At 43.5% G+C, this 22,984-nt stretch overlaps 1 protein-coding gene across 1 annotated transcript; it reads left to right on the forward strand.

Annotated features, from left to right (window-relative positions):
- Positions 1 to 16,013: 16,013 nt before the first annotated feature.
- On the forward strand, positions 16,014 to 18,341 carry LOC123058127 (GDSL esterase/lipase At5g45910). Its single transcript, XM_044480949.1, has 5 exons — positions 16,014 to 16,351; positions 16,483 to 16,704; positions 16,791 to 16,939; positions 17,036 to 17,309; positions 17,968 to 18,341. Exons 1-5 carry the CDS (start codon positions 16,114 to 16,116, stop codon positions 18,183 to 18,185), a joined length of 1,101 nt encoding a protein of 366 aa, XP_044336884.1. The 5' UTR covers positions 16,014 to 16,113; the 3' UTR covers positions 18,186 to 18,341.
- Positions 18,342 to 22,984: the final 4,643 nt, after the last annotated feature.

The following is a 22,984-nucleotide window of genomic DNA, read 5'->3' on the forward strand; positions in this document are numbered from 1 at the left end:
TCGGCATGACAAACGAATCCAAAAGAGTGAGTTTAAAGTCGGAGAATATGTTCTTTTGTACAACTCTCGTTTTCGATTTTTTTTACAGGAAAGCTCCTCTCAAAATGGGAAGGCCCATATGTCATCGAGGAGGTTTACTGGTCGGGAGCCATCAAAATAAATAACTCCGAAGCTACTAACCCGAAGGTTGTCAATGGGCAACGAATAAAGCACTATATCTCAGGTACGCCTATTAACGTTTAAAGTAATATTACCCAAACCATGACACTGGAAGAACACATAAAAGAATCCTTCTGGAATACTCTAGAATCATGAAAATAAGGAGGTACGTGATACGGTAAGTAAACGGACTCCAAAAAATCCGCAAAAATATTTTTTACTAGTTTTGGAATATTTTAGAATTTTGGAAATAAAGAAACTCCCAGGAAGCGTCCCCTGGTGGGCACATGACACCAGGGCGCGCGAGGCTTGCCTGGCGCGACCAGGTGGGTTATGCCCACCTGGAACACCTCCCATACTCCGTTTTTCTACCATATACTTGTCCTCCAAGATAAAAAATCTGTATATACTTCCCAAACCTGTTGATCACCGTATCGCGGAGAAATCCTCTGTTCTATTTTCTTGTTGTATCCTACGAATTCTTGAAAGTATGTCATCCCAAGACTCCGACGGAGAGAGCTATGTCTCACATCTTATTGCTGACCTAAAGACCTATGAGGACCTATCTCCTTATGGTCGAACTTCGGATGATGAGGAGGATACTCACTTGATGAGGATCGATGATTCAAGCTCGGAGGAGGAAGATGTTCCTCCACCTCAACCCGGGGATATGCATATAGAGTTCAAGAAATCCAGCCTTCCTAAACGACCTAACCGATCTATTCCCTCTCCTTTTAGGAAGAAAAGAAAAGGGGATTTGTGTGACAAGATCTTGAAGTTGGAGTTGGACGTCGACGATCTCAAAGAGGAAATTTCTCTCCTCAACTACAATATGAAAAAGTTGAAGGCAAAATTGTCATCACCACCATCATCTTCTTCACCACCAAAGGAGAACTGAGTATCGGGTGTGGGCACTCCCCTTAGCTTCTGCCAAGCTTGGGGGAGGTCCCCGGGTATCGTATCACCCCACTATCTTTTTGCTTTTACTTATTTCAGTTCGATCCTTTTGCTTTAGATGAATAAAAGTTTAGTTCGATCCTTTCTACTTTGAGAGTTTGCTTAGAGATCTATCCTTGTAATCGTGTGCAAATTATATAATAAAGTTAGTTTGAGCTTTTGCTTTATTTACTTTCATGTTGCAAATAAAGAGAAGAAATAAGAAAGAAAAAGAGGAAGGAAATAAAAATAAGAAAGGAAATAAATCAATAAGATTATATACTAATCCTATGGTAGGTGATAGCACCACATAAGGAAAAGTATATGTAGAAAGTTTCATTAGAGATTGACAAACATAGCATTAGTCAATGATGCAACTCATGAAAGAATTAATAAGGGAAGAGAAGATTCACATATAGATATACTATCCTAGAAATCTTATAGATTCACATAGAAGTCATATTGTCATAGATCCTTTAACATGCGATGCTTTCCCCCTATCTTTGCTAGCCAAAATTCCGCACTAAGTAGAGATACTACTTGTGCATCCAAAAACCCTTAAACCCAAATATTTTTCAAGTGTCCAACATACCTACCTAGGCATTGAGTAAGATCCCTCAAGTAAGTTGTCATCGGTGCAAAAAGGCAATAAAAATTGCTTCTAAAAGTGTGAGATCATTTAGTGTAAGAGAAATAGAGCGTTGTACGAACGTGGATGACAAAGAATAAAAGCGACATACTGTATAATAAAGGTTTTCATCTTAAGGGGTAATACAATGTGACATTCTCTTGCACTAAGGGATTGAGCATACAAATAAATAAGTGCATGGCAACCTCTGCTTCTCTCTGCGAAGGGCCTATCTTTTACTTTTATGCAAAGAGTCAAAATTTCCTCTCTATTCCTTTTATTTTTCTCCTTTGGCAAGCATCATGTGGTGAGGAAAGATCTAGGCACATATGTCTAGTTGAATATGGGTGGCATGAGTTATTATTGTTGACATGACCCTTGAGGTGAGTATGTTGGGAGGCAAAATCATAAGCCCCTATCTTTCTATGTGTCCGGTTGAAATGTTTTGCTCATGGGTACGATGTGAGTGTTAGCAATCATAGAAGACTATATGATGGTTGAGTATGTGGACTTGCCTAAAGGCTTGGACACATGACTCTTCCTGAAAAGATGATGAATTGTAGTTGCAAAGTTGACTGAGAACATAGTTTGTTGGTTTCTAATAGATTTTTTGCTTTATACTTCGATTGTGTGATGAACTATTACCTATTCATGAGAAGTATATGATAAAAGTTCTATGATAAACTTCCTATGTTTAATTTTGTTGCTGATATTATAATCAACATGATGCTTCTATATCCGTATTTTGTTTTTATCGACACCTCTCTCTCCAAGCATGTGGACATGTTTTTTGATTTGGGTTTTCGCTTGAAGACAAGCGAGGTCTAAGCTTGGGGGAGTTGATACGTCCATTTTGCATCATGTTTTCTTGCTATTATTTATAATGTTTTTATCCATAATAATGCTTTTGGAGTAATTCTAACGCCTTTTCTCTCATAATTTGCAAGGAACACACCAAGAGGGAGAATTTCGGCAGCTGGAAATCTGGACCTGAAAAAGCTACGTCAGGCTACCTATTCTGCACAACTCCAAAAAATCACAAACCCTAGTTCATCTCTTGTGTTCAATCTTGTTACCAGAACTATAGATTGGTGCTCGTGGGTGACTAGTAGTGTTGATTACATCTTGTAGTTGATTACTATATTGTTTATTTGGTGGAAGATTATATGTTCAGATCCATTATGCTATACGATACCCCTTTGATCTTGAGAATGATTATTATTTCTGAGTAATTACCTTTGTTCTTGAGGTCACGGGAGAAATCATGTTGCAGGTAATCATGTGAACTTGATATATGTTTGATATTCTGATAGTATGTATGTTGTTATTCCCTTAGTGGTGCCATGTGAACATCGACTACATGACACTTCACCATATTTGGGCCTGAGAGAATGCATTGTGGAGTAGCAATTAGATGGTGGGTTGCGAGAGTGACAGAAGCTTAAACCCCAGTTTATGCGCTATTCCGTAAGGGACCGATTGGATCCAAAAGTTTAATGCTATGTTTAGAATTTATTCTTAATACTTTTCTCATAGTTGCGGATGCTTGAGGGAGGGTTAATCATAAGTAGGAGATTTGTTCAATTAAGAACAGCACCTAAAAATCAGTCCACACACATATCAAATTATCAAAGTAGCGAACACAAATCGAACCAACATGATGAAAGTGACTAGATGAAATTCCCGTGCACTCTCAAGAACGCTTTGCTTACCATAAGAGACCGTTTTGGCCTGTCCTTTGCCTCAAAAGGACTGGGCTACCTTGCTAAACTTTTGTTACTATTATCGTTACTTGCTCGTTACAAATTATCTTGCTATCAAACATTCAAACTACTCCGCTACTTACAATTTCAGCACTTGCACACAATACCTTACCGGAAACTACTTGTCATTTCCTTCGGCTCCTCGTTGGGTTTCACACTCTTACTTATCGAAAAGAGATACAATTGATCCCCTATACTTGTGGGTCATCAGGGGGTAATAACTTTCCACTGATTAAACATTTTGCTTGGAAGGCCCTAAATGGATCGTTACCCTGCTATGGAATATTGGCTTACAGACATATCCCGCTTACCCCATAGTGCATGTTCTGTTCAGTTGGGTCAGAAGACATCCAACATTGTTTGTTTACATGCAGGAGAGCATAGGAAGTATGGACAGAACTGGGGGTTCAGAACACTATACTGGAGGCTATTAGTCAGGACCGATCGGATCAGTAAATTTAGAGATTCTCAGTCGGATGCAGGGCGTCTGTGATGATTTGCCCATGGCCAAACTAATACTTGTTGCGATTTGGTATCTATGGTGCCAGAGGCTCCAACATGGGAAAGGGGAATCGATCCAAATAGCAGATATAGTAGCCATATCAATCAGAGTTCTAGCTACCAATTTCCTCCGTTCTTACTCAAGCAATCTTTCAGAGAGGAAGCGGGGTCATATGTGGAAACTCCCTGCTAGTGATGTAATAAAAGTTAATGTCGACGCAGATTTCCATTCTGACACTCTTTCAGGAGCAACGGGAGCTATTGCACGTGACATCCAAGGGAATTACATAGCAGCAGCCACATGGTACCACCCACATATCTCTAGTGTTGACATAGCTGAAACGTTGGCGATACGCAATGGTCTGTATTTGGCCAGCAAGATCGGATGGAACAAAGTACAAGTGGAGTCTGTTAACAGCTTTGTGGTGGATTCCTTGTAGAACCCAGATTCGTACACGGGATCAAACATAGCCACGATTATGGAGTGCAGACAACGTGCTCTTGATTTCACTAGTAGAAAACGGAGCTTTATTACCGGTTCGTAAGGGCCTTTAGTGTCAGTTCTGCAATCGGCACTAAAGGGTGGAGACTAAAGGCCCCCCCTTTAGTCCCAGTTCAACACGAACCGCCACTAAAGGCCCACCACATGGCGCGAGCCCGCGTCGTGGTATGGGGGACCTTTAGGAACGGTTGGTAACACCAACCCGTACTAATGTTTTTCTTGAATTTTTTTGGAAAAAATTGATTTTTTTGATTCGTATACGGGATCAAACATAGTCACAATTATGGAGTGTAGACAACGTGCCCTTGATTTCACTAGTAGAAAACGGAGCTTTATTACCGGTTCGTAAGGGCCTTTAGTGCCGGTTTTGCAACCGGCACTAAAGGGTGGAGACTAAAGCCCCCCCCTTTAGTCCCGGTTCAACACGAACCGCCACTAAAGGCCCACCACGTGGTGCAAGCCCGCGCCATGGTATGGGGGGCCTTTAGTAACGGTTGGTAACACCAACCAGTACTGAAAGTTTTTTTTGAATTTTTGGGAAAAAATTTGATTTTTTTTATTTTCAATTTTCTGACTTATTTGACAATTTAGTCTGTAATCACCCCTCATAACTGCTCAAGTGTGGATCACTCATTCCAAATCGTCTAACTTCCCGATCGGTCACCCTCTCACTACTCCAGTCTGAGCACGCTTAACTTCCGAGTTCTATTCCCCCTAGTTTCCAAGTCTGCACTTGTTGTTTTCCTGACAATAGTAAGTTGTCAATCCTATTAACCCTCAGGAGTTTAGCTTGAGCATTAGGTCACACATTTCACCGTTTGAATTTGAAACTATTATTCTAAAAAACAATCATTATTTAGTAACACTAATATTTCTTGAATAAATAGTTTGACAATTGTTTGACCAGATTTGACCAAAATTCAAAAAACTATAATAATTATTTACTAACACTAATATTATTGAATAATTATTTAGTAAGACTAATATTTCTTGAATAAGTAGTTTGACCATAGTTTGACCAAAATTCAAAAAAACTGAAATTTGAGCATATCTTTTTTTCCTTTTAGAATTTGAGGATTCTACAAATTTGCAAAACGGCCTACGCCGGTCAAAATCGGATGCGGATTTTCATGTTGAACATTCTGATATATTATATTTTTTTCGACATCGTATGCAAAAGATATAGTCATTTTAGTTTTTCATCACACTTTTTTGCAAAACATGTCCAAATTTAAGTTTTTAAATTTTCCTGACTAGTAGATGTAGTAACATAACTACATCTCGAAGGATTTTATTTTTTGAAGTTTTTATCATTTTCTTTTGTTTTTTTAACTAAAATGACGATACAGGGGGGTAGAGTTTGAAAATTGCCCTATAGTGCCGGTTTGTGTCTCCAACCGGGACTATAGGTTAAGACCCATTTAGTGCCGGTTTGTGACACAAACCGGGACTATAGGTTAGACCTTTAGTCCCGGTTTATTTCACAAATCGGCACTAAAGGGGCTCAGGGGGGCCCGGCCTGACGCCAGTCTATCACCACCCCTTCAGTACCGGTTCGTGGCACGAATCGGTATTAACGGTTCAACACGAACCGGCACTAATGCATAGCCGTTCGAACCGGCACTAATGATTACATTAGTGACAGTTCAGTTACAAACCGGGACTAATGTGCTTCACATTAGGTCCTTTTCTACTAGTGTTTTACCAATACAGCATACTCACACTGTCTTCGTGAAGCCAATGAGGCTGATCTTATCTTAGCTAGCAACTCTTTTAGCAATAGAAGTTCTTCTTTTTTGGAATCTAATACCCCGAACTTTATTTCTCATGCTATTGTAAATGATATGTCTATTATTTGAGAAATAAAGTCTTGATGTTTAAAAAAGGTAGCAACTCCCGTTTTATGAGTACAAATCAGCCAACTGATGCATAGCAGCCGCCAAATTACCAAGCTGTCCTCGAATTAAACTCTGAGCTAAATAATATTAACCACTCGATCAACTTAATATTACATCTTAAATTTGATCGATGGTACATGTACTACCATAAAAAACTCTTTTTAATGGAAAAATTCCAAAAGTAGCAGGCCCTTTCTCATTATCGCAGGCCTGTATACATTTGTACACGTGAACCGACTAATGGCGAGTCGGCGACACGTACGTACACTTGCAAGTCTGCAATGACGGCATTCACGAGCCTATAAATCCTTGCAAGGCTTGTTGCCACTGGCTCATCTTCAACTCTAGAAAGGACCGGTTGTGAACAAAAAATAAAGAACTTTAGAAAGGCCCGAGGATCGAACAAGCATAAAGTTGCAAACATTCTTGCCATATCTTGTAGCTTAGCAATGTGGACCAAGGCAGTGGTGTCCATCCTCTTCCTCTTCAGCCTGTCCCGCTGCGGGACATAGTGGTAGAGCTACGATGTGATATACAACTTTGGTGACTCCATCTCCGACACCGGCAACCTCTGCACGGGCGGCTGCCCGTCATGGCTCACCATGGGCCAGCCGCCGTACGGGACCAGCTACTTCGGCCGCCTGACCGGTCGCTGCTCCGACGGCCGTGTCGTCGTCGACTTCCTCGGTATATCTATTCGATCTTTTTGTTCGACTTCATCTTTCGCGCCACCATGCATCTCACTCGAAATACAGGCATCGGCATGCCTCGTAGGTCATGGTTGTGGCTTAATATCTGCACCTATTGTTCAACCACCTGATTGGAACTTGCCTTTTGAAATTATGTGTGATGCTAGTGATTATGTTGTTCGTGCTATTCTAGGACAAAGAGTTGATAAAAAACTTAATTTCATTCATTATGCTAGTAAAACTTAGACATTGCCCAAAGAAATTATGCTACGACTGAAAAAGAATTCTTAGCAGTGGTGTTTGCTTGTGATAAATTTAGACATTATATTGTTGATTCCAAAGTAACTGTTCACACAGACCATGCTATTATTAAATATCTTATGGAAAAGAAAGATGCTAAACCTAGACTTATTCATTGGGTTCTCTTGTTACAAGAATTTGATTTACACATCATTGATAGAAAATGAGCTGAGAACCCAGTAGCTGATAACTTGTCTAGGCTTGAAAATGTGCTTGATGACCCACTACCTATTGATGATAGTTTTCCTGATGAACAGTTAGCTGCAATAAATGTTTCTAATAGTACTCCTTGGTATGCTAACTATGCTAATTACATTGTTGATAAATATTTACCAGCTAGCTTTACATACCAACAAAATAAAAAATTCTTCTATGATTTAAGACATTACTTTTGGGATGACCCACATCTTTATAAAGAAGGAGTAGATGGTATTATTAGACGTTGTGTACCTGAGCATGAACAGGGATAAATCCTACAGAAATGTCACTCCGAGGCTTATGGAGGGCATCATGCTGGAGATATAACTGCTCACAAGGTATTGCAATCTGGATTTTATTGGCCTACTCTCTTCAAGGATGCTCGTAAGTTTGTCTCTTCTTGTGATGAATGTCAAAGAATAGGTAATTTCGGTAAGCGTCAAGAAATGCCTATGAATTATTCACTTGTTGTTGAACCATTTGATGTTTTAGGATTTGATTACAAGGGACTTTTTCCTTCCTCTAATGGGTATACACATATTTTGGTTGCTGTTGATTATGTTACTAAATGGGTAGAAGCCATTCCAACTAGTAGTGTTGATCACAACACCTCTATTAAGATGTTTAAGGAAGTTATTTCCCAAGGTTTGGAGTCCCTAGATATTTAATGACTGATGGTGGTTCATACTTTATTCATGGTGCTTTCCGTAAAATGCTTGCCAAGTATGATCTTAACCATAGAATTGCATCACCCTATCATCCTCAGTCTAGTGGCCAAGTTGAACTTAGCAACAGAGAAATAAAATTAATTTTGCAAAAGACTGTCAATAGGTCTAGGAAGAACTGGTCTAAGAAATTAGATGATGCACTTTGGGCTTATAGAACAGCTTATAAAAATCATATGGGTATGTCTCCTTATAAAATGGTTTATGGAAAAGCTTGTCATTTGCCTCTTGAGTTAGAACATAAAGCATATTGAGCAATCAAAGAACTCAATTATGATTTCAAACTTGCTGGTGAAAAGAGGTTATTTGATATTAGCTCTTTAGATGAATGGAGAACCCAAGCTTATGAAAATGCAAAGTTATTCAAATAAAAAGTTAAAAGATGGCATGACAAAAGAATCCAAAAGCATGAGTTTAAAGTCGGAGAATATGTTCTTTTGTACAACTCTCATTTTAGATTTTTCACATGAAAGTTCCTCTCAAAATGGGAAGGCCCATATGTCATCGAGGAGGTTTACCGGTCGAGAGCCATCAAAATAAATAACTCCGAAGCTACTAACTCGAAGGTTGTCAATGGGCAACGAATAAAGCATTATATCTTAGGTACGCATATTAATGTTGAAAGTAATATTATCCAAACCATGACACCAGAAGAACACATAAAAAAGTCCTTCCGGAACACTCCAGAATCGTGAAAATAAGGAGGACCGTGATACGGTAAGTAAACGGACTCCAAAAAATCCGCAAAAATATTTTTTATCAGTTTTGGAATATTTTAGAATTTTGGAAATAAAGAAACTCCCAGGAAGCATCAGCTGGTGGGCACAAGACACCAGGGCGCGCCAGGCTTGCCTAGGGCGCCCAGGTGGATTGTGCCCACCTGGGACACCTCTCGTACTCTGTTTTTCTACCATATACTTGTCCTCCAAGATAAAAAATCTATATATACTTCCCGAACCTATTGATCACCGCATTGCGGAGAAATCCTCTGTTATATTTTCTTGTTGTATCCTGCATAGTTTTGAACGTATGTCGTCCCAAGACTCCGACAGAGAGAGCTATGTCTCACATCTTATTGCTAACCCAAAGACCTATGAGGACCTATCTCCTTATGGTTGAACTTCGGATGATGAGGAGGATACTCACTTGATGAGGATCGATGATTCAAGCTTGGAGGAGGAAGATGTTCCTCCAGCTCAACCCGGGGATATGCATATAGAGTTCAAGAAATCCAGCCTTCCTAAACGACCTAACCGATCTATTCCCTCTTGTTTTTGGCAAAAAAGCAAAGGGGATTTATGTGACAATATCTTGAAGTTGGAGTTGGAGGTCGACGATCTGAAAGAGGAAATTGCTCTCCTCAACTACAATATGGAAAAGTTGAAGGCAAAATTGTCATCACCACCATCATCTTCTTCACCACCAAAGGAGAACTAAGTATCGGGTATGGGCACACCCCTTGGCTTCCGCCAAGCTTGGGGGAGGTGCCCCAGTATCGTATCATCCCACTATCTTTTTGCTTTTACTTATTTTAGTTCGATCCTTTTGCTTTAGATGAATAAAAGTTTAGTTCGATCCTTTCTGCTTTGAGAGTTTGCTTAGTGATCTATCCTTGTAATCGTGTGCAAGCTATATAATAAAGTTAGTTTGAGTTTTTTATTTCTTTACTTTCAGCAAATAAAAAGAAGAAATAAGAAAGAAAAAGAGGAAGGAAATAAAAATAAGAAAGGAAATAAATCAATAAGATTATGTACTAATCCTATGGTAGGTAATAGCACCACATAAGAATAAGTATAAGTAGAAAATTTTATTAGAGATTGACAAACATAGCATTAGTCAATGATGAAACTCATGAAAGAATTAATAAGGGAAGAGAAGGTTCACATATAGATATACTATCCTAGAAAAATCTTTTGTGATTGTGATCCCTCATCAAAATTTTATATGCCAAAATTGTTGACATTGGACAAGGAAGACAACTTAATGATTTATGTTTGTTTATATTCACATATAAGTCATATTGTCAAAGATCCTTTAACATGTGATGCTTGCCCCTATCTTTGCTAGCCAAAAATTCCGCACTAAGTAGAGATACTACTTGTGCATACAAAAACCCTTTAACCCAAATCTGTTTCAAGTGTCCACCATACCTACCTAGGAATTGAGCAAGATCCCTCAAGTAAGTTGTCATCGGTGCAAAAAGGCAATAAAAATTGCTTCTAAAAGTGTGAGATCATTTCGTGTAAGACAAAATTGAGCGTTGTACGAACTTGGATGACAAAGAATAAAAGGATAGACTGCATAATAAAGGTTGTCATCTTAAGGGGCAATACAACGTGACATTCTCTTACACTAAGGGATTGAGCTTACAAAAAATAAGCGCATGGCAACCTCTGCTTCCCTCTGCGAAGGTCCTATCTTTTACTTTTATGCAAAGAGTCAAAGTTTTCTCTCTATTCCTTTTATTTTTCTCAAGCATCATGAGGTGAGGAAAGATCTAGGCACATATGTACAGTTGAATATGGATGGCATGAGTTATTATTATTGACATTACCCTTGAGGTGAGTTTGTTGGGAGGCAAAATCATAAGCCCCTGTCTTTCTATGTGTCCAGTTGAAACGTTTTGCTCATGGGTACGAGGTGAGTGTTAGCAATCATAGAAGACTATATGATGGTTGAGTATGTGGACTTGCCTAAAGGCTCTGACACGTGACTCTTCCTGAAAAGATGACGAATTGTAGTTGCAAAGTTGACTGAGAACATAGTTTGTTGGTTTCTAATAGAGTTTTTGCTTTATACTTCGGTTGCGTGATGAACTATTACTTATTCATGAGAAGTATATGATAAAAGTTCTATGATGGAAGTCATATGTTTAATTCTGTGTTGCTGATATAATAATCAACATGATGCTTCTATGTCCGTATTTGTTTTTATCAACACCTCTCTCTCCAAGCATGTGGACATATTTTTCGATTTGGGTTTTCGCTTGAGGACAAGCGAGGTCTAAGCTTGGGGGAGTTGATACGCCCATTTTGCATCATGTTTTCTTACTGTTATTTATAATGTTTTTATCCATAATAATGATTTTTGGAGTAATTCTAATGCCTTTTCTCTCATAATTTGCAAGGAACGCACCAAGAGGGAGAATTCCGGCAACTAGAAATCTGGACCTGAAAAGGTACATCAGGCTACCTATTCTGCACAACTCCAAATAAGCTGAAACTTCACGGAGATTTTTTATGGAATATTTAAGAAATACTGGAGCCAATAACCACGAGAGGGGGGCCACCAGGTGGGCACAACCCACCTGGGCGCGCCAGGCCCCCCAGGTGCGCCCTGGTGGGTTGTGGCCTCCTCGGCCCACCTCTGGTGCCCATCTTCTGGTATATAAGTGATTTTGACCTAGAAAAAATAAGGAGGAGACTTTCTGGACGGAGCGCTGCCGCCTTGAGGCGGAACTTGGGCAGGAGCACTTTTGCCCTCCGGCGGAGCGATTCCGCCGGGGGAACTTCCCTCACGGAGGGGGAACTCATCGTCATCATAATCACCAATGACTCTCCCATCTTGGGGAGGGCAATCTCCATCAACATCTTCAACAGCACCATCTCATCTCAAACCCTTGTTCATCTCTTGTGTTCAATCTTGTTATCGGAACTATAGATTGGTGCTTGTGGGTGACTAGTAGTGTTGATTACATCTTGTAGTTGATTACTATATGGTTTATTTGGTGGAATATTATATGTTCAGATCCATTATGCTATTTAATACCCCTTTGATCTTGAGCATGATTATTATTTGTGAGTAGTTACCTTTGTTCTTGAGGTCACGGGAGAAATCATGTTGCAAGTAATCATGTGAACTTGATATATGTTCGATATTTTGATAGTATGTATGTTGGTATTCCCTTAGTGGTGTCATGTGAAGACTACATGACACTTCCATCATATTTGGGCCTAAGGGAATGCATTGTGGAGTAGCAATTAGATGGTGGGTTGCGAGAGTGACGGAAGCTTAAACCCCAATTTATGCACTATTCCGTAAGGGACCGATTGGATCCAAAAATTTAATGTTATGGTTAGAATTTATTCTTAATACTTTTCTCGTAGTTGCGGATGCTTGCGTGTGGGTTAATCATAAGTAGGAGGATGAAGAATAGCACCTAAAAATCAGTCCACACACATATCAAATTATCAAAGTAGCGAACACAAATTGAACCAACATGATGAAAGTGACTAAATAAAATTCCCGTGTACTATCAAGAACGATTTGGTTATCATAAGAGACCATTTTGGTCTTTCCTTTGCCTCAAAAGGATTGGCTACATTGCTGCACTTTTGTTACTATTATCGTTACTTGCTCGTTACAAATTATCTTGCTATCAAACTACTTCGCTACTTACAATTTTAGCACTTGCGGACAATACCTTATCAGAAACTACTTGTCATTTCCTTCTGATCCCCTATACTTGTGGGTCATCAGTGGGGGGGTAATAACTTTCCGTTTATTAATCATTTCGCTTGGAAGGCCCTAAATGGATCGTTACCCTGCTATGGAATATTGACTAACAGACATATCCTGGTTACCCCATAGTGCCCGTTCTGCTCAGTTGGGTTGGAAGACATCCAACATTGCTTTTACATGCAGGAGAGTGCAGGAAGTATGGACAGAACTGGGGGTTCACAATACTATACTGGAGGTTGTTAGTCAGGACCGATTGGGATCAGTAACTTTAGAGATTCTCAGTCGGATGCAGGGCGTCTACGATGATTTGCCCATGGCCGAACTAATACTTGTTGTGATCTGGTATCTATGGTGGCAGAGGCGCCAACATGTGAAAGGGGAATCGATCTAAACAGCAGATATAGCAGCCATATCAATTAGAGTTCTAGCTACCAATTTCCTCCGTTCTTACTCAAGCAATCTTTCAGAGAGGAAGCAGGATCATATGTGGAAACGCCCGACAAGTGATGTAATAAAAGTTAATGTCGACGCAGCTTTCCAGTCTGACACTCTTTCAAGAGCAACAGGAGCTATTGCACGTGACAACCGAGGGAATTACATAGCAGCAGCCACATGGTACCTCCCTCATATCTCTAGTGTTGACACAGCTGAAACGTTGGCGATACGCAATGGTCTGTATTTGGCCGGCAGGATCATATGGAACAAAGTACAAGTGGAGTGTGATAACAGTTTTGTGGTGGAATCCTTGCAGAACCCAGATTCGTATACGAGATCAAACATAGCCACGATGTATACCTTGTAGAATCCTTGCAGAACCCAGATTTGTGGTGGAATCGCGTACAGTGGAGTCTGTACTTTTTCATCACACTTTTTTGCAAAACATGTTCAAATTTAAGATTTTAAATTTTCCTAACTAGTAGATGTAGTAACATAACTACATCTCATAGGATTTTAATTTTTGAAGTTTTTATCATTTTATTTGGTTTTTTTAACTGAAATGACGATACAGGGTAGAGTTTGAAAATTGCCCTACAGTGCCGGTTTATGTCTCCAACCGGGACTATAGGTTAAGACCCCTTTAGTGCCGGTTTGTGACACAAACCTGGACTATAGGTTAGACCTTTAGTCCCGGTTTATGTCACAAACCGGCACTAAAGGGGCTCGTGAGGCCCCAGCCTGCCACCACCCCTTTAATACCGGTTCGTGACACGAACCGGTACTAAATGTTCAACACAAACCGGCACTAATGCATAGCCGTTCGAACCGGCACTAATGGTCACATTAGTGTCGGTTCAGTTACAAACCAGGACTAATGTGCTTCACATTAGGCCCTTTTTTACTAGTGTTTTGTCAATACAGCATACTCACACTGTCTTCGTGAAGCCAATGAAGGTGCTCATATCTTAGCTAGCAACTCTTTTAGCAATAGAAGTTCTTCTTTTTGGAATCTAATATCCCGAACTTTATTTCTGATGCTATTGTAAACGATCTGTCTATTATTTGAGGAATAAAGTCTTGATGTTTAAAAAAAAGTTGAAACTTCCATTTTATGAGTACAAATCAGCCAACTGATGCCTAGCAGCCGCCAAATTACCAATCTATCCTCGAATAAAACTCCGAGCTAAACAATATTGACCACTAGATCAACTTAATATTACATCTTAAATTTGATCGATGGTACACTACCATAAAAAACTCTTTTTAATGGAAAAATTCCAAAAGTAGGAGGCCCTTTCTCATTAGGGCAACGATCTGCGCCGGTGCGCCGGCCCAATTGTTGGGTCGATCGCATCGCGGCCGTTGGATCTGAGCGAGTGGGCCGTTGGATCTGGCTGAACAAAACGATTCGCCCTATCATCTTCTACCTCGCACCACAGCGCCGCGCCTCCTACTGCCCCCGCCGCTTCATGCGTTGCACAGCCCCTCCCCCCTCCCCTTCCCCCGCCCCCGGTCGTCCTCGTCTCTGTGCTCGTCTCCGCGCTCGCCGCCGGTCGCCGTAGCCGCTCGTCGTCGCTGCTGCAGCAACAGCGTAACTGCTAGTCGCTCGCCGTTGTTGCTTTGCCCCGTGCAACAGCCGCACCCCGCCAGTTGAAGCTCTTGTTGAGACCATTGTAGCTCCGGTTGCAACGACTGAAGCTCGCCGGCATGCTCGCCGCAGCTCATCCCCGGTGTGCATCTTGCAAACAAAAAATCGAGCACCGGGGAAGATGCCCAGTGCTACAACCAACGACCAAAAAAACTACAACTAGCGATAGAAAAAGCTTCAACCGGCTACGGAAAAAGCTTCAACCAGTATACGACTGGAGCTATGGATGCCCAGTGCTGCAGCCGACGATGGAAAAAGCTACAAAAGCTGACGAAAAAAGCTTCAACCAGATATGAAAAAAGTTTCAACTCATACGACGGAAAACTATGAACGACCAAAGAAAAGCTACAACCGACGATGAAAAAAGCTTCAACCGTGGAGCCGTAAGCCATGGGCGACAAACAAAAAGCTACAACCAGCGGTTACAAAAGCTACAACCGGCATTGAAAAAAGCTTCAAACTAATTGTCTTAGCTGTGAATCCCGCGATGACTATGACGTCGTTTTGCTGCAACTATAGTTGGTTTTGCTACAAACGGCGTTGGAATTTGCTACAACCATTTTCACAGCTACTTGCTGGTGCTCCGCCGAGCTCCCACGCCTGCCCATGGCCATCGTCGCCGCGGTGCCGTTCCGGGAGGAAAAAGGGTCAACGGTTGCAGCTCCGCGCGTGGTGGGTTGCAGCTCCGCGCGTGGTGGGTTGCAGCTCAGACGTGGTTGGGTCCGACGAGGGCAGGCAGAGCTCCGATGGCGCGGATCCGAGCAGATCTGGCCGAGGGCAGCCGGATCAGCTGATTCCCATGGCGGCGGCGCCCTAGGAGGCCTCCGGCCGGTGAAGGTTGACCATGGCAGCAGGGAGAGAGAGACAAGCGACGGGAAGAAGAGAAACAGGAGGGAGAAGACGCACATGGTCGGGCCCTCCATCCTACGTGTCGCTAGGTGAGTCGCTCGGTACGTTCGCGCGTGGACGCGACCGGCCGAAGCTTGGGCCGGTGCCCCGTCGTGAAACGTTTCCCTTCTCATTATCGCACGCCTGTATACATTTGTAGGTGAACCGACTAATGTCGAGTCGGCGACACGTAGGTACACTTGCAAGTCCGCAGTGACGCACTCAGGAGCCTATAAACCCTTGCAAGGCTTGTTGCCACTGCCTCATCTTCAACTCTAGAAAGGCCCGGTTATCAAGAGAAAAAAAGAACTCTAGAAAGGCCCGAGGATCTAACGAGCATAAAGTTGCAAACGTTCTTGCCATATCTTGTAGCTTAGCAATGTTGACCAAGGTAGTGGTGTTCATCCTCTTCCTCTTGAGCGTCTCCCTCTGCGGGACGTCGTGGCAGAGCTACGATGCGATATACAACTTCGGCGACTCCATCTCCGACACCGGCAACCTCTGCACGGGCGGCTGCCCGTCGTGGCTCACCATGGGCCAGCCGCCGTACGGGACCAGCTACTTCGGCCGCCCGACAGGACGCTGCTCCGACGGCCGCGTCGTCGTCGACTTCCTCGGTATATCCGTTCGATCTTTTTGTTCGACTTCATCTTGCGCGCCACCATGCATCTCACTCGAAATACAGGCATCGGCATGCCTCGTAGGTCATGGTTGTGGCTTCTGACCGTTATTGGTACTGCGCGTGCAGCTCAGTTCTTCCGTCTGCCACTTCTTCCGCCGTCCAAGTCCAAGACGAACGGCACCGACTTCAGGAAAGGCGCCAACATGGCCATCATCGGCGCCACCGCCATGAACCTGGACTTCTTCCAGTCTCACGGCCTGGGCAGCAGCATCTGGAACAACGGGCCTCTGGACACGCAAATCCAGTGGTTCCTGCAGCTCATGCCTTCCATCTGCGGCGGCGCCGGCGGTGAGTATATATATATGCTTCACGCCTTCGACTGAATTTTGTGAAGAATGAATGTGCCTAAATGCCACGCGTCCATGTGCCTGTAGATTGCAGGAGCCACCTGAGCAAGTCCCTGTTCATCTTGGGCGAGTTCGGGGGCAACGACTACAACGCGGCGATCTTCGGCGGCAAGAGCCTGGACGAGGTCTACACCTACGTGCCACACATCATCAACAAGGTCACAAGCGGCGTAGAGGTACGTACGTACGTACACATCTTGTGTGCATCCATCCTGAAAAGATTAGAGCAACCACACATCTACATGAGTGACCCTCCACATGATCGATCCTAGACGCTGATCGGGCTGGGCGCGGTGGACGTGGTGGTGCCGGGCGTGCTGCCGATCGGGTGCTTCCCGCTCTACCTGACCCTGTACGGGAGCTCCAACCAGAGCGACTACGATGGGGACGGCTGCCTCAGGCGCTTCAACGACCTGTCCGGCTACCACAACCGGCTGCTCAGGCAGGGGATCGGCAGGCTCCGGAGCAAGTACGCCGGCGTCAGGCTCATGTACGGCGACTTCTACACCCAGGTCGCCGAGATGGTCCGCTCTCCCCGGAGCTTCGGTACGTACGTGCATGCATGCTCGATCACGCCGTCGCGCGCTTCTCCGTGTGCCTCTTCGGGTTGATTAGCATATGTGTTTCTCGTGTTAGCAAGCATCTCTAATTAGTAACATCAATTAACATCAACAAGTTCAGCACCGCGCGCTTCCTGCGAGTGGATCGACACGCACACAAGCCCACGGCTTTGTCAGCAGGTGTCCGGCTTTTTGCCAGCCGGGGCGCTGCCCACGGGATGGATATGGCCAACTGTACGTGTGTATCTGCAGCTTGTCTGGTTGCACACCCGCTCGACTTTTTTTCCTCTGTGCGCTCAGCATTGCTGCAAGCGGCTCCAGTGACGGTTTCAGATTTTATCCAGAAAAAAAGTCTTGCGAGGAGAAAAGGGTTATCCAGATTTGTCGGCCCAAGGTTATCTGAAGCAAAATTCTCCTATGCGTCGGCAACTGTTTTGTTGTTGTTGTTGTTGTAACGCTCTCCTTCTTCTTCACGACTAGCCCATAATAACCCAACAAGAGGATCAATGGCGTGTCTTAGTACTCTCACGGTCTGATGTTTTTTTTCCAAAGTTACTTCTAATTTTAAAAATGCATTTCTGAATTAGATTGCTATTCTTTTTAACCGGTGGTATTTATGATTCTCATTACACAATGTTCTTCAGGACTGGATTACGGCCTGACTGTTTGTTGCGGCGCGAGCGGCCAAGGGTCATACAACTACAATAATAAGGCGAGGTGTGGCATGTCCGGCTCAAGCGCCTGCAAGGACCCTCAGAACTATTTGAACTGGGACGGCATCCGCTTGACTGAGCATGCCTACCGTTCGATCGCGTATGGGTGGCTCACAGGGCCCTACTGTGTGCCCGCTATTCTTCATTGAGCTACCGATGGCTACACATATTGGCTAACAGTAATGTGCACTGTAATGAACCAATAATTCAAGGGGATGCTGCCGATCAATGATGTTTCTGATGGAGACCCAAGTTTGATATATGTGCACAGTGCACTCCAGATGCAAAATTAAACCGTTATGATATAACATCGAGCTTGCAACTTCATAATTGGATTTCATTTACGCCGTGATAAGTATATATCACGGTTAACACCTTCTGCATCGCAACCTCGCGAAACAGACTTACGCCACACTTTACAAATGAAGCCCAGATGGTCAAACCGATAGAAGGTGATGAGAAATCCTACTACCAAATGGGATCATGCGGCAATCCCAACCAAATATGCCTCCCTAAAGGAAGAGAGACACCTGACCTAGCTATGATATGGGCTTCAAAACTAGAAGCTCAAGATTCCAAAGAGTAAGTGCAAGAGTACATACATTGATTGATTTAGCACAAAATCAACTACACATGGGCCATGAGCCCACTAAAAAGATCGGCATTGGGCCTGTCTCTGAAAAAGAACGTACAACATGGGCCTCAATTTTATAATATCAGCAAAGTTTTTAATCATGCTTAAGTAAGCCCAAACAACAAAGCCTACTAGGATCAATCCCTGGTCTACACGGAGTTCACCCACGCTGCTAGCCACCCCGTCCAAGTCGGAACCTTTGTATGTGAAGGGGCGGACCCTACTTGACCCCATTTGAGTCAGGTTTTTTTTCTTAGTTTTCATTTATTTTTTCATTTTTTTTATTCTCCATTTTTTCATTTCCTTTTGCATTTTTTCGGGTTTACTTTTCCATTTTCTTTTTCTTTGTTTTATTTTGTTTCTTTTTTAGTTTTCTTTGTTCATTCGGTTTTTAATTGTCCACATTTTGAAGGTTTTCTGTTTCCTTCTTCATTTTTTCAAATACTTTTCTAATATTTTTAGAATATTTATTCAACATTTTTATACTTATACATGATCAACATGTTTTCAAAAAAATCAAAAAAATACTTGTTCAACATTTTTCAAATACTTATTCAATATTTTTACATACATGATGAACATTTTTCAATATTTTTTTTAAAAATAGTTGTTCAACATTTTTTAAATACTTTTCAACTTTTTAAATACGTGTTCAACATTTTTATATACATGTTTTTCCAAATACTTGTTCAATAGTTTTCGCAAATACTTGTTTAACATTTTCCAAATACTTTTCAACATTTTTATATTCCTTGTTTAACATATTTTAAATGTTTTTTGAAGAGTGTTTTCTGTAATATACTGAACGGGTGTGCGGCCAACTCATTGACAAGTGCCTCCGCACAGGGAGGACCGTTGCTGTTCGTTGGCTTCTTGTCCCATGGTATGATGATCTGTGGCACACTCAATCTTCTCTTGATGAAGGTGCACACGTCTCTTGGGGTGATGACGTCCCAGAGCGCGCGGATGCCCGGGATAAGGAACTTGTCCTCTGGCTTCCGCTTCACCGCGACAACCTCAGGTTCCGGGATAGTAAGCCTAGCCCTAAAATTTGAGCTCCCTACATATTAGGAGGTGTGTCTTTTTAGCATGGTCAAAAACTAGGTTTAAAGAAAAGCATGCTAGAAAACTAGAAATTAAACACATGAGGGTATGAGTATCATATGTAGCTTGAATCACATGTGTGTGCGTGCGCGCGCGTATGTGTGTGTGTGTATTCGGAATATTTTCAAGTATATAAAAAAGAAAGAAACAAACGAAAACAAAACAAAACAAAAAAAACAGGTTGGAGTTTCCGCGCGCGTGGGCCGGCCCAACTAGCGGTTCCCTTCAGCGACTCGGTTGCTCCTCTCGCGTAACGCGAGAAATAGTCGCGCCCGTTTGACCATATAGCAGATAGCCTGGCCTCTTTAACATAAATTTCTCTATCATCTCGCAGGACCAGCCCAGTTGCGGCTTCATTTGTACTAACAGTCAAGAAGGATCAACAATCACCCTCGTCTTGCAACTACGTTCGCAATTTGTAGTTGACCTAGTTGCAAGCCCACACTTTGACTCGCAACTGGGATTATATTGTGTTTCATCCTGGTTGAAAGTCCACCTTTGACTCACACTTGGGGCCCCGTAGTTTTTTGGTTTTATCCTAGTTCCATGCCTATGTTAGAGTCGCAACTAGCCCCATAGTTTTGCTTCCCAATTACAAGTCCATCCTCGACTTGCAACTAGGAACGTAGTTCTGTTTTGTCCTAATTGCACACCCACCTCCGACTGGCAACTGGGGGGCCGTAGTTGTTCTTGTCTCATTTGCAAACCCACCATCGACTCGCAATTGGGCTCATAGTTGTTTTCGTCCTAGTTGCAGGTCCACCTTTGACTCACAACTAGGGCCCCGTAGTTTTTTCGTCCCAGTTGCAAGTCCAAGCTTGACTCACAACTGGAATGGTAGTTATGTTTTCCCCTAGTTGAATTGCACCTCAACTCACAACCAAGGGCAGGTAATTGTCTTCTGTTGGAGAAGGACACGGCGGTAGACCAGCCGACTTGGAGTACACCCCAAGCAATACCTGTTGTACCCTAATTGTAACTCATATGATGTATATATATGGAGGCTGGGGCGTGCGGTTTAGCACCCCAGATCATTATTTACATGGTATCAGACACCAGGCCATGATCTCCCTAAACCCTAGCCTCCCTGATCCAACTCTCGATCCCTTCCCATGGCTTCAGCCGCCGAACTCCAGAAACTCGAAGCCAAGCTCAAGGAACGCGAGTCCCTTCTCCGAACTCGCCAAGAAGAGCTTGACCGGCGCCTCACCGAGTCAGGCAAAGCCCCAGCCACCACCCCAAACCCCTCCTCATATTTCGCCTCCCTCAAACCTAATGTCTCCATAACCCTAGACCTCCATGAATCCAACTACATCAAGTGGCGCGAGCTGGTTCTCGTTGCCCTCGGTCGCTATGGCCTCACCCATCATGTCACTGGCGACGGCGCGGCCACACCATCCGACACTTCGCCCACCTCTGATTGGGCACGTGACGACTTCACTGTCCTTTCCTGGATCTACGGCTCGATCTCCCCCGAGCTCTTCGGCATCATCATGGCACCTGGGTCTACGGCGCGGCAGATCTGGGACTCCATCGCCAACCTCTTCCACGACAACAAGAAAAGCCGTGCCCTTGCTCTGGACGCGGAATTTCGCAACACACCTCAAGGTGACATGTCCGTCCACAACTACTGCGCCAAGCTCAAGTCTCTCGCCGACGCTCTGGGCGATGTTGGTGAGACAGTTTCCGACGAGACGCTCGTCCTGACGGTGCTTCGCGGCCTCAACGAGCAGTACAACCATCTTCGCTCTTTCCTGCCATATCAGGTCCCGTTCCCCTCCTTCCTGCAGACTCGTTCAGCACTCGTTCTCGAGGAAACCCAGAAGAAGACCGATGCGAAGCATGTGGCAACAGCATCCTCCCTCATGGCGACACATCGGCATCACCACCTCCACCGCCCGCTGACCGTGGCTCCAACTCCAACACCGCCACCATGCCCTCCTCCAACACTGGCCGTGGCGGTGGCTACAGCGGCCGTCGTGGACGTGGCGGTGGCCGTGGTCGAGGACGCGACAACAACAATCCTTGGATGTTCAATCCTTGGACTGGTCTCCCAACTCAGGCCGGCCAACAGCAGCAGCAGTCCTCACCACCACCATGGCAGCAGCCTCCCACCGCACCATGGCAGCCCCGTTGGCGCGCTCCTGGTGTCCTGGGTCCCCGTCCTGGCGCTACCCACTTCCAAGCATACACGGCATATGTGTTGGAAATATGCCCTAGAGGCAATAATAAATTAGTTATTATTATATTTCCTTGTTCATGATAATCGTTTATTATCCATGCTAGAATTGTATTGATAGGAAACTCGGATACATGTGTGGATACATACACCATGTCCCTAGTAAGCCTCTAGTTGACTAGCTCGTTGATCAATAGATGGTTACGGTTTCCTGACCATGGACATTGGATGTCATTGATAACGGGATCACATCATTAGGAGAATGATGTGATGGACAAAGACCCAATCCTAAGCCTAGCACAAGATCATGTAGTTCGTATGCTAAAGCTTTTCTAGTGTCAAGTATCATTTCCTTAGACCATGAGATTGTGCAACTCCCGGATACCGTAGGAGTGCTTTGGGTGTGCCAAACGTCACAAAGTAACTGGGTGGCTATAAAGGTACACTACAGGTATCTCCGAAAGTGTCTATTGGGTTGGCACGAATCGAGACTGGGATTTGTCACTCCGTGTAAACGGAGAGGTATCTCTGGGCCCACTCGGTAGGACATCATCATAATGTGCACAATGTGATCAAGGAGTTGATCACGGGATGATGTGTTACGTAACGAGTAAAGAGACTTGCCGGTAATGAGATTGAACAAGGTATCGGGATACCGACGAACGAATCTCGGGCAAGTATCGTACCGCTAGACAAAGGGAATTGTATACGGGATTGATTAAGTCCTTGACATCATGGTTCATCCGATGAGATCATCGTGGAACATGTGGGAGCCAACATGGGTATCCAGATCCCGCTGATGGTTATTGACCGGAGAGTCATCTCGGTCATGTCTGCATGTCTCCCGAACCCATAAGGTCTACACACTTAAGGTTCGGTGACGCTAGGGTCATAGAGATATTAGTATGCGGTAACCCGAAAGTTGTTGGGAGTCCCGGATGAGATCCCGGACGTCACGAGGAGTTCCGGAATGGTCCGGAGGTAAAGATTTATATATGGGAAGTCTTGTTTTGGTCGCCGGAAAAGTTTCG

Source organism: Triticum aestivum, chromosome 3A, assembly GCF_018294505.1.
Source record: "Triticum aestivum cultivar Chinese Spring chromosome 3A, IWGSC CS RefSeq v2.1, whole genome shotgun sequence".
Classification (NCBI taxonomy): Eukaryota; Viridiplantae; Streptophyta; class Magnoliopsida; order Poales; family Poaceae; genus Triticum; species Triticum aestivum.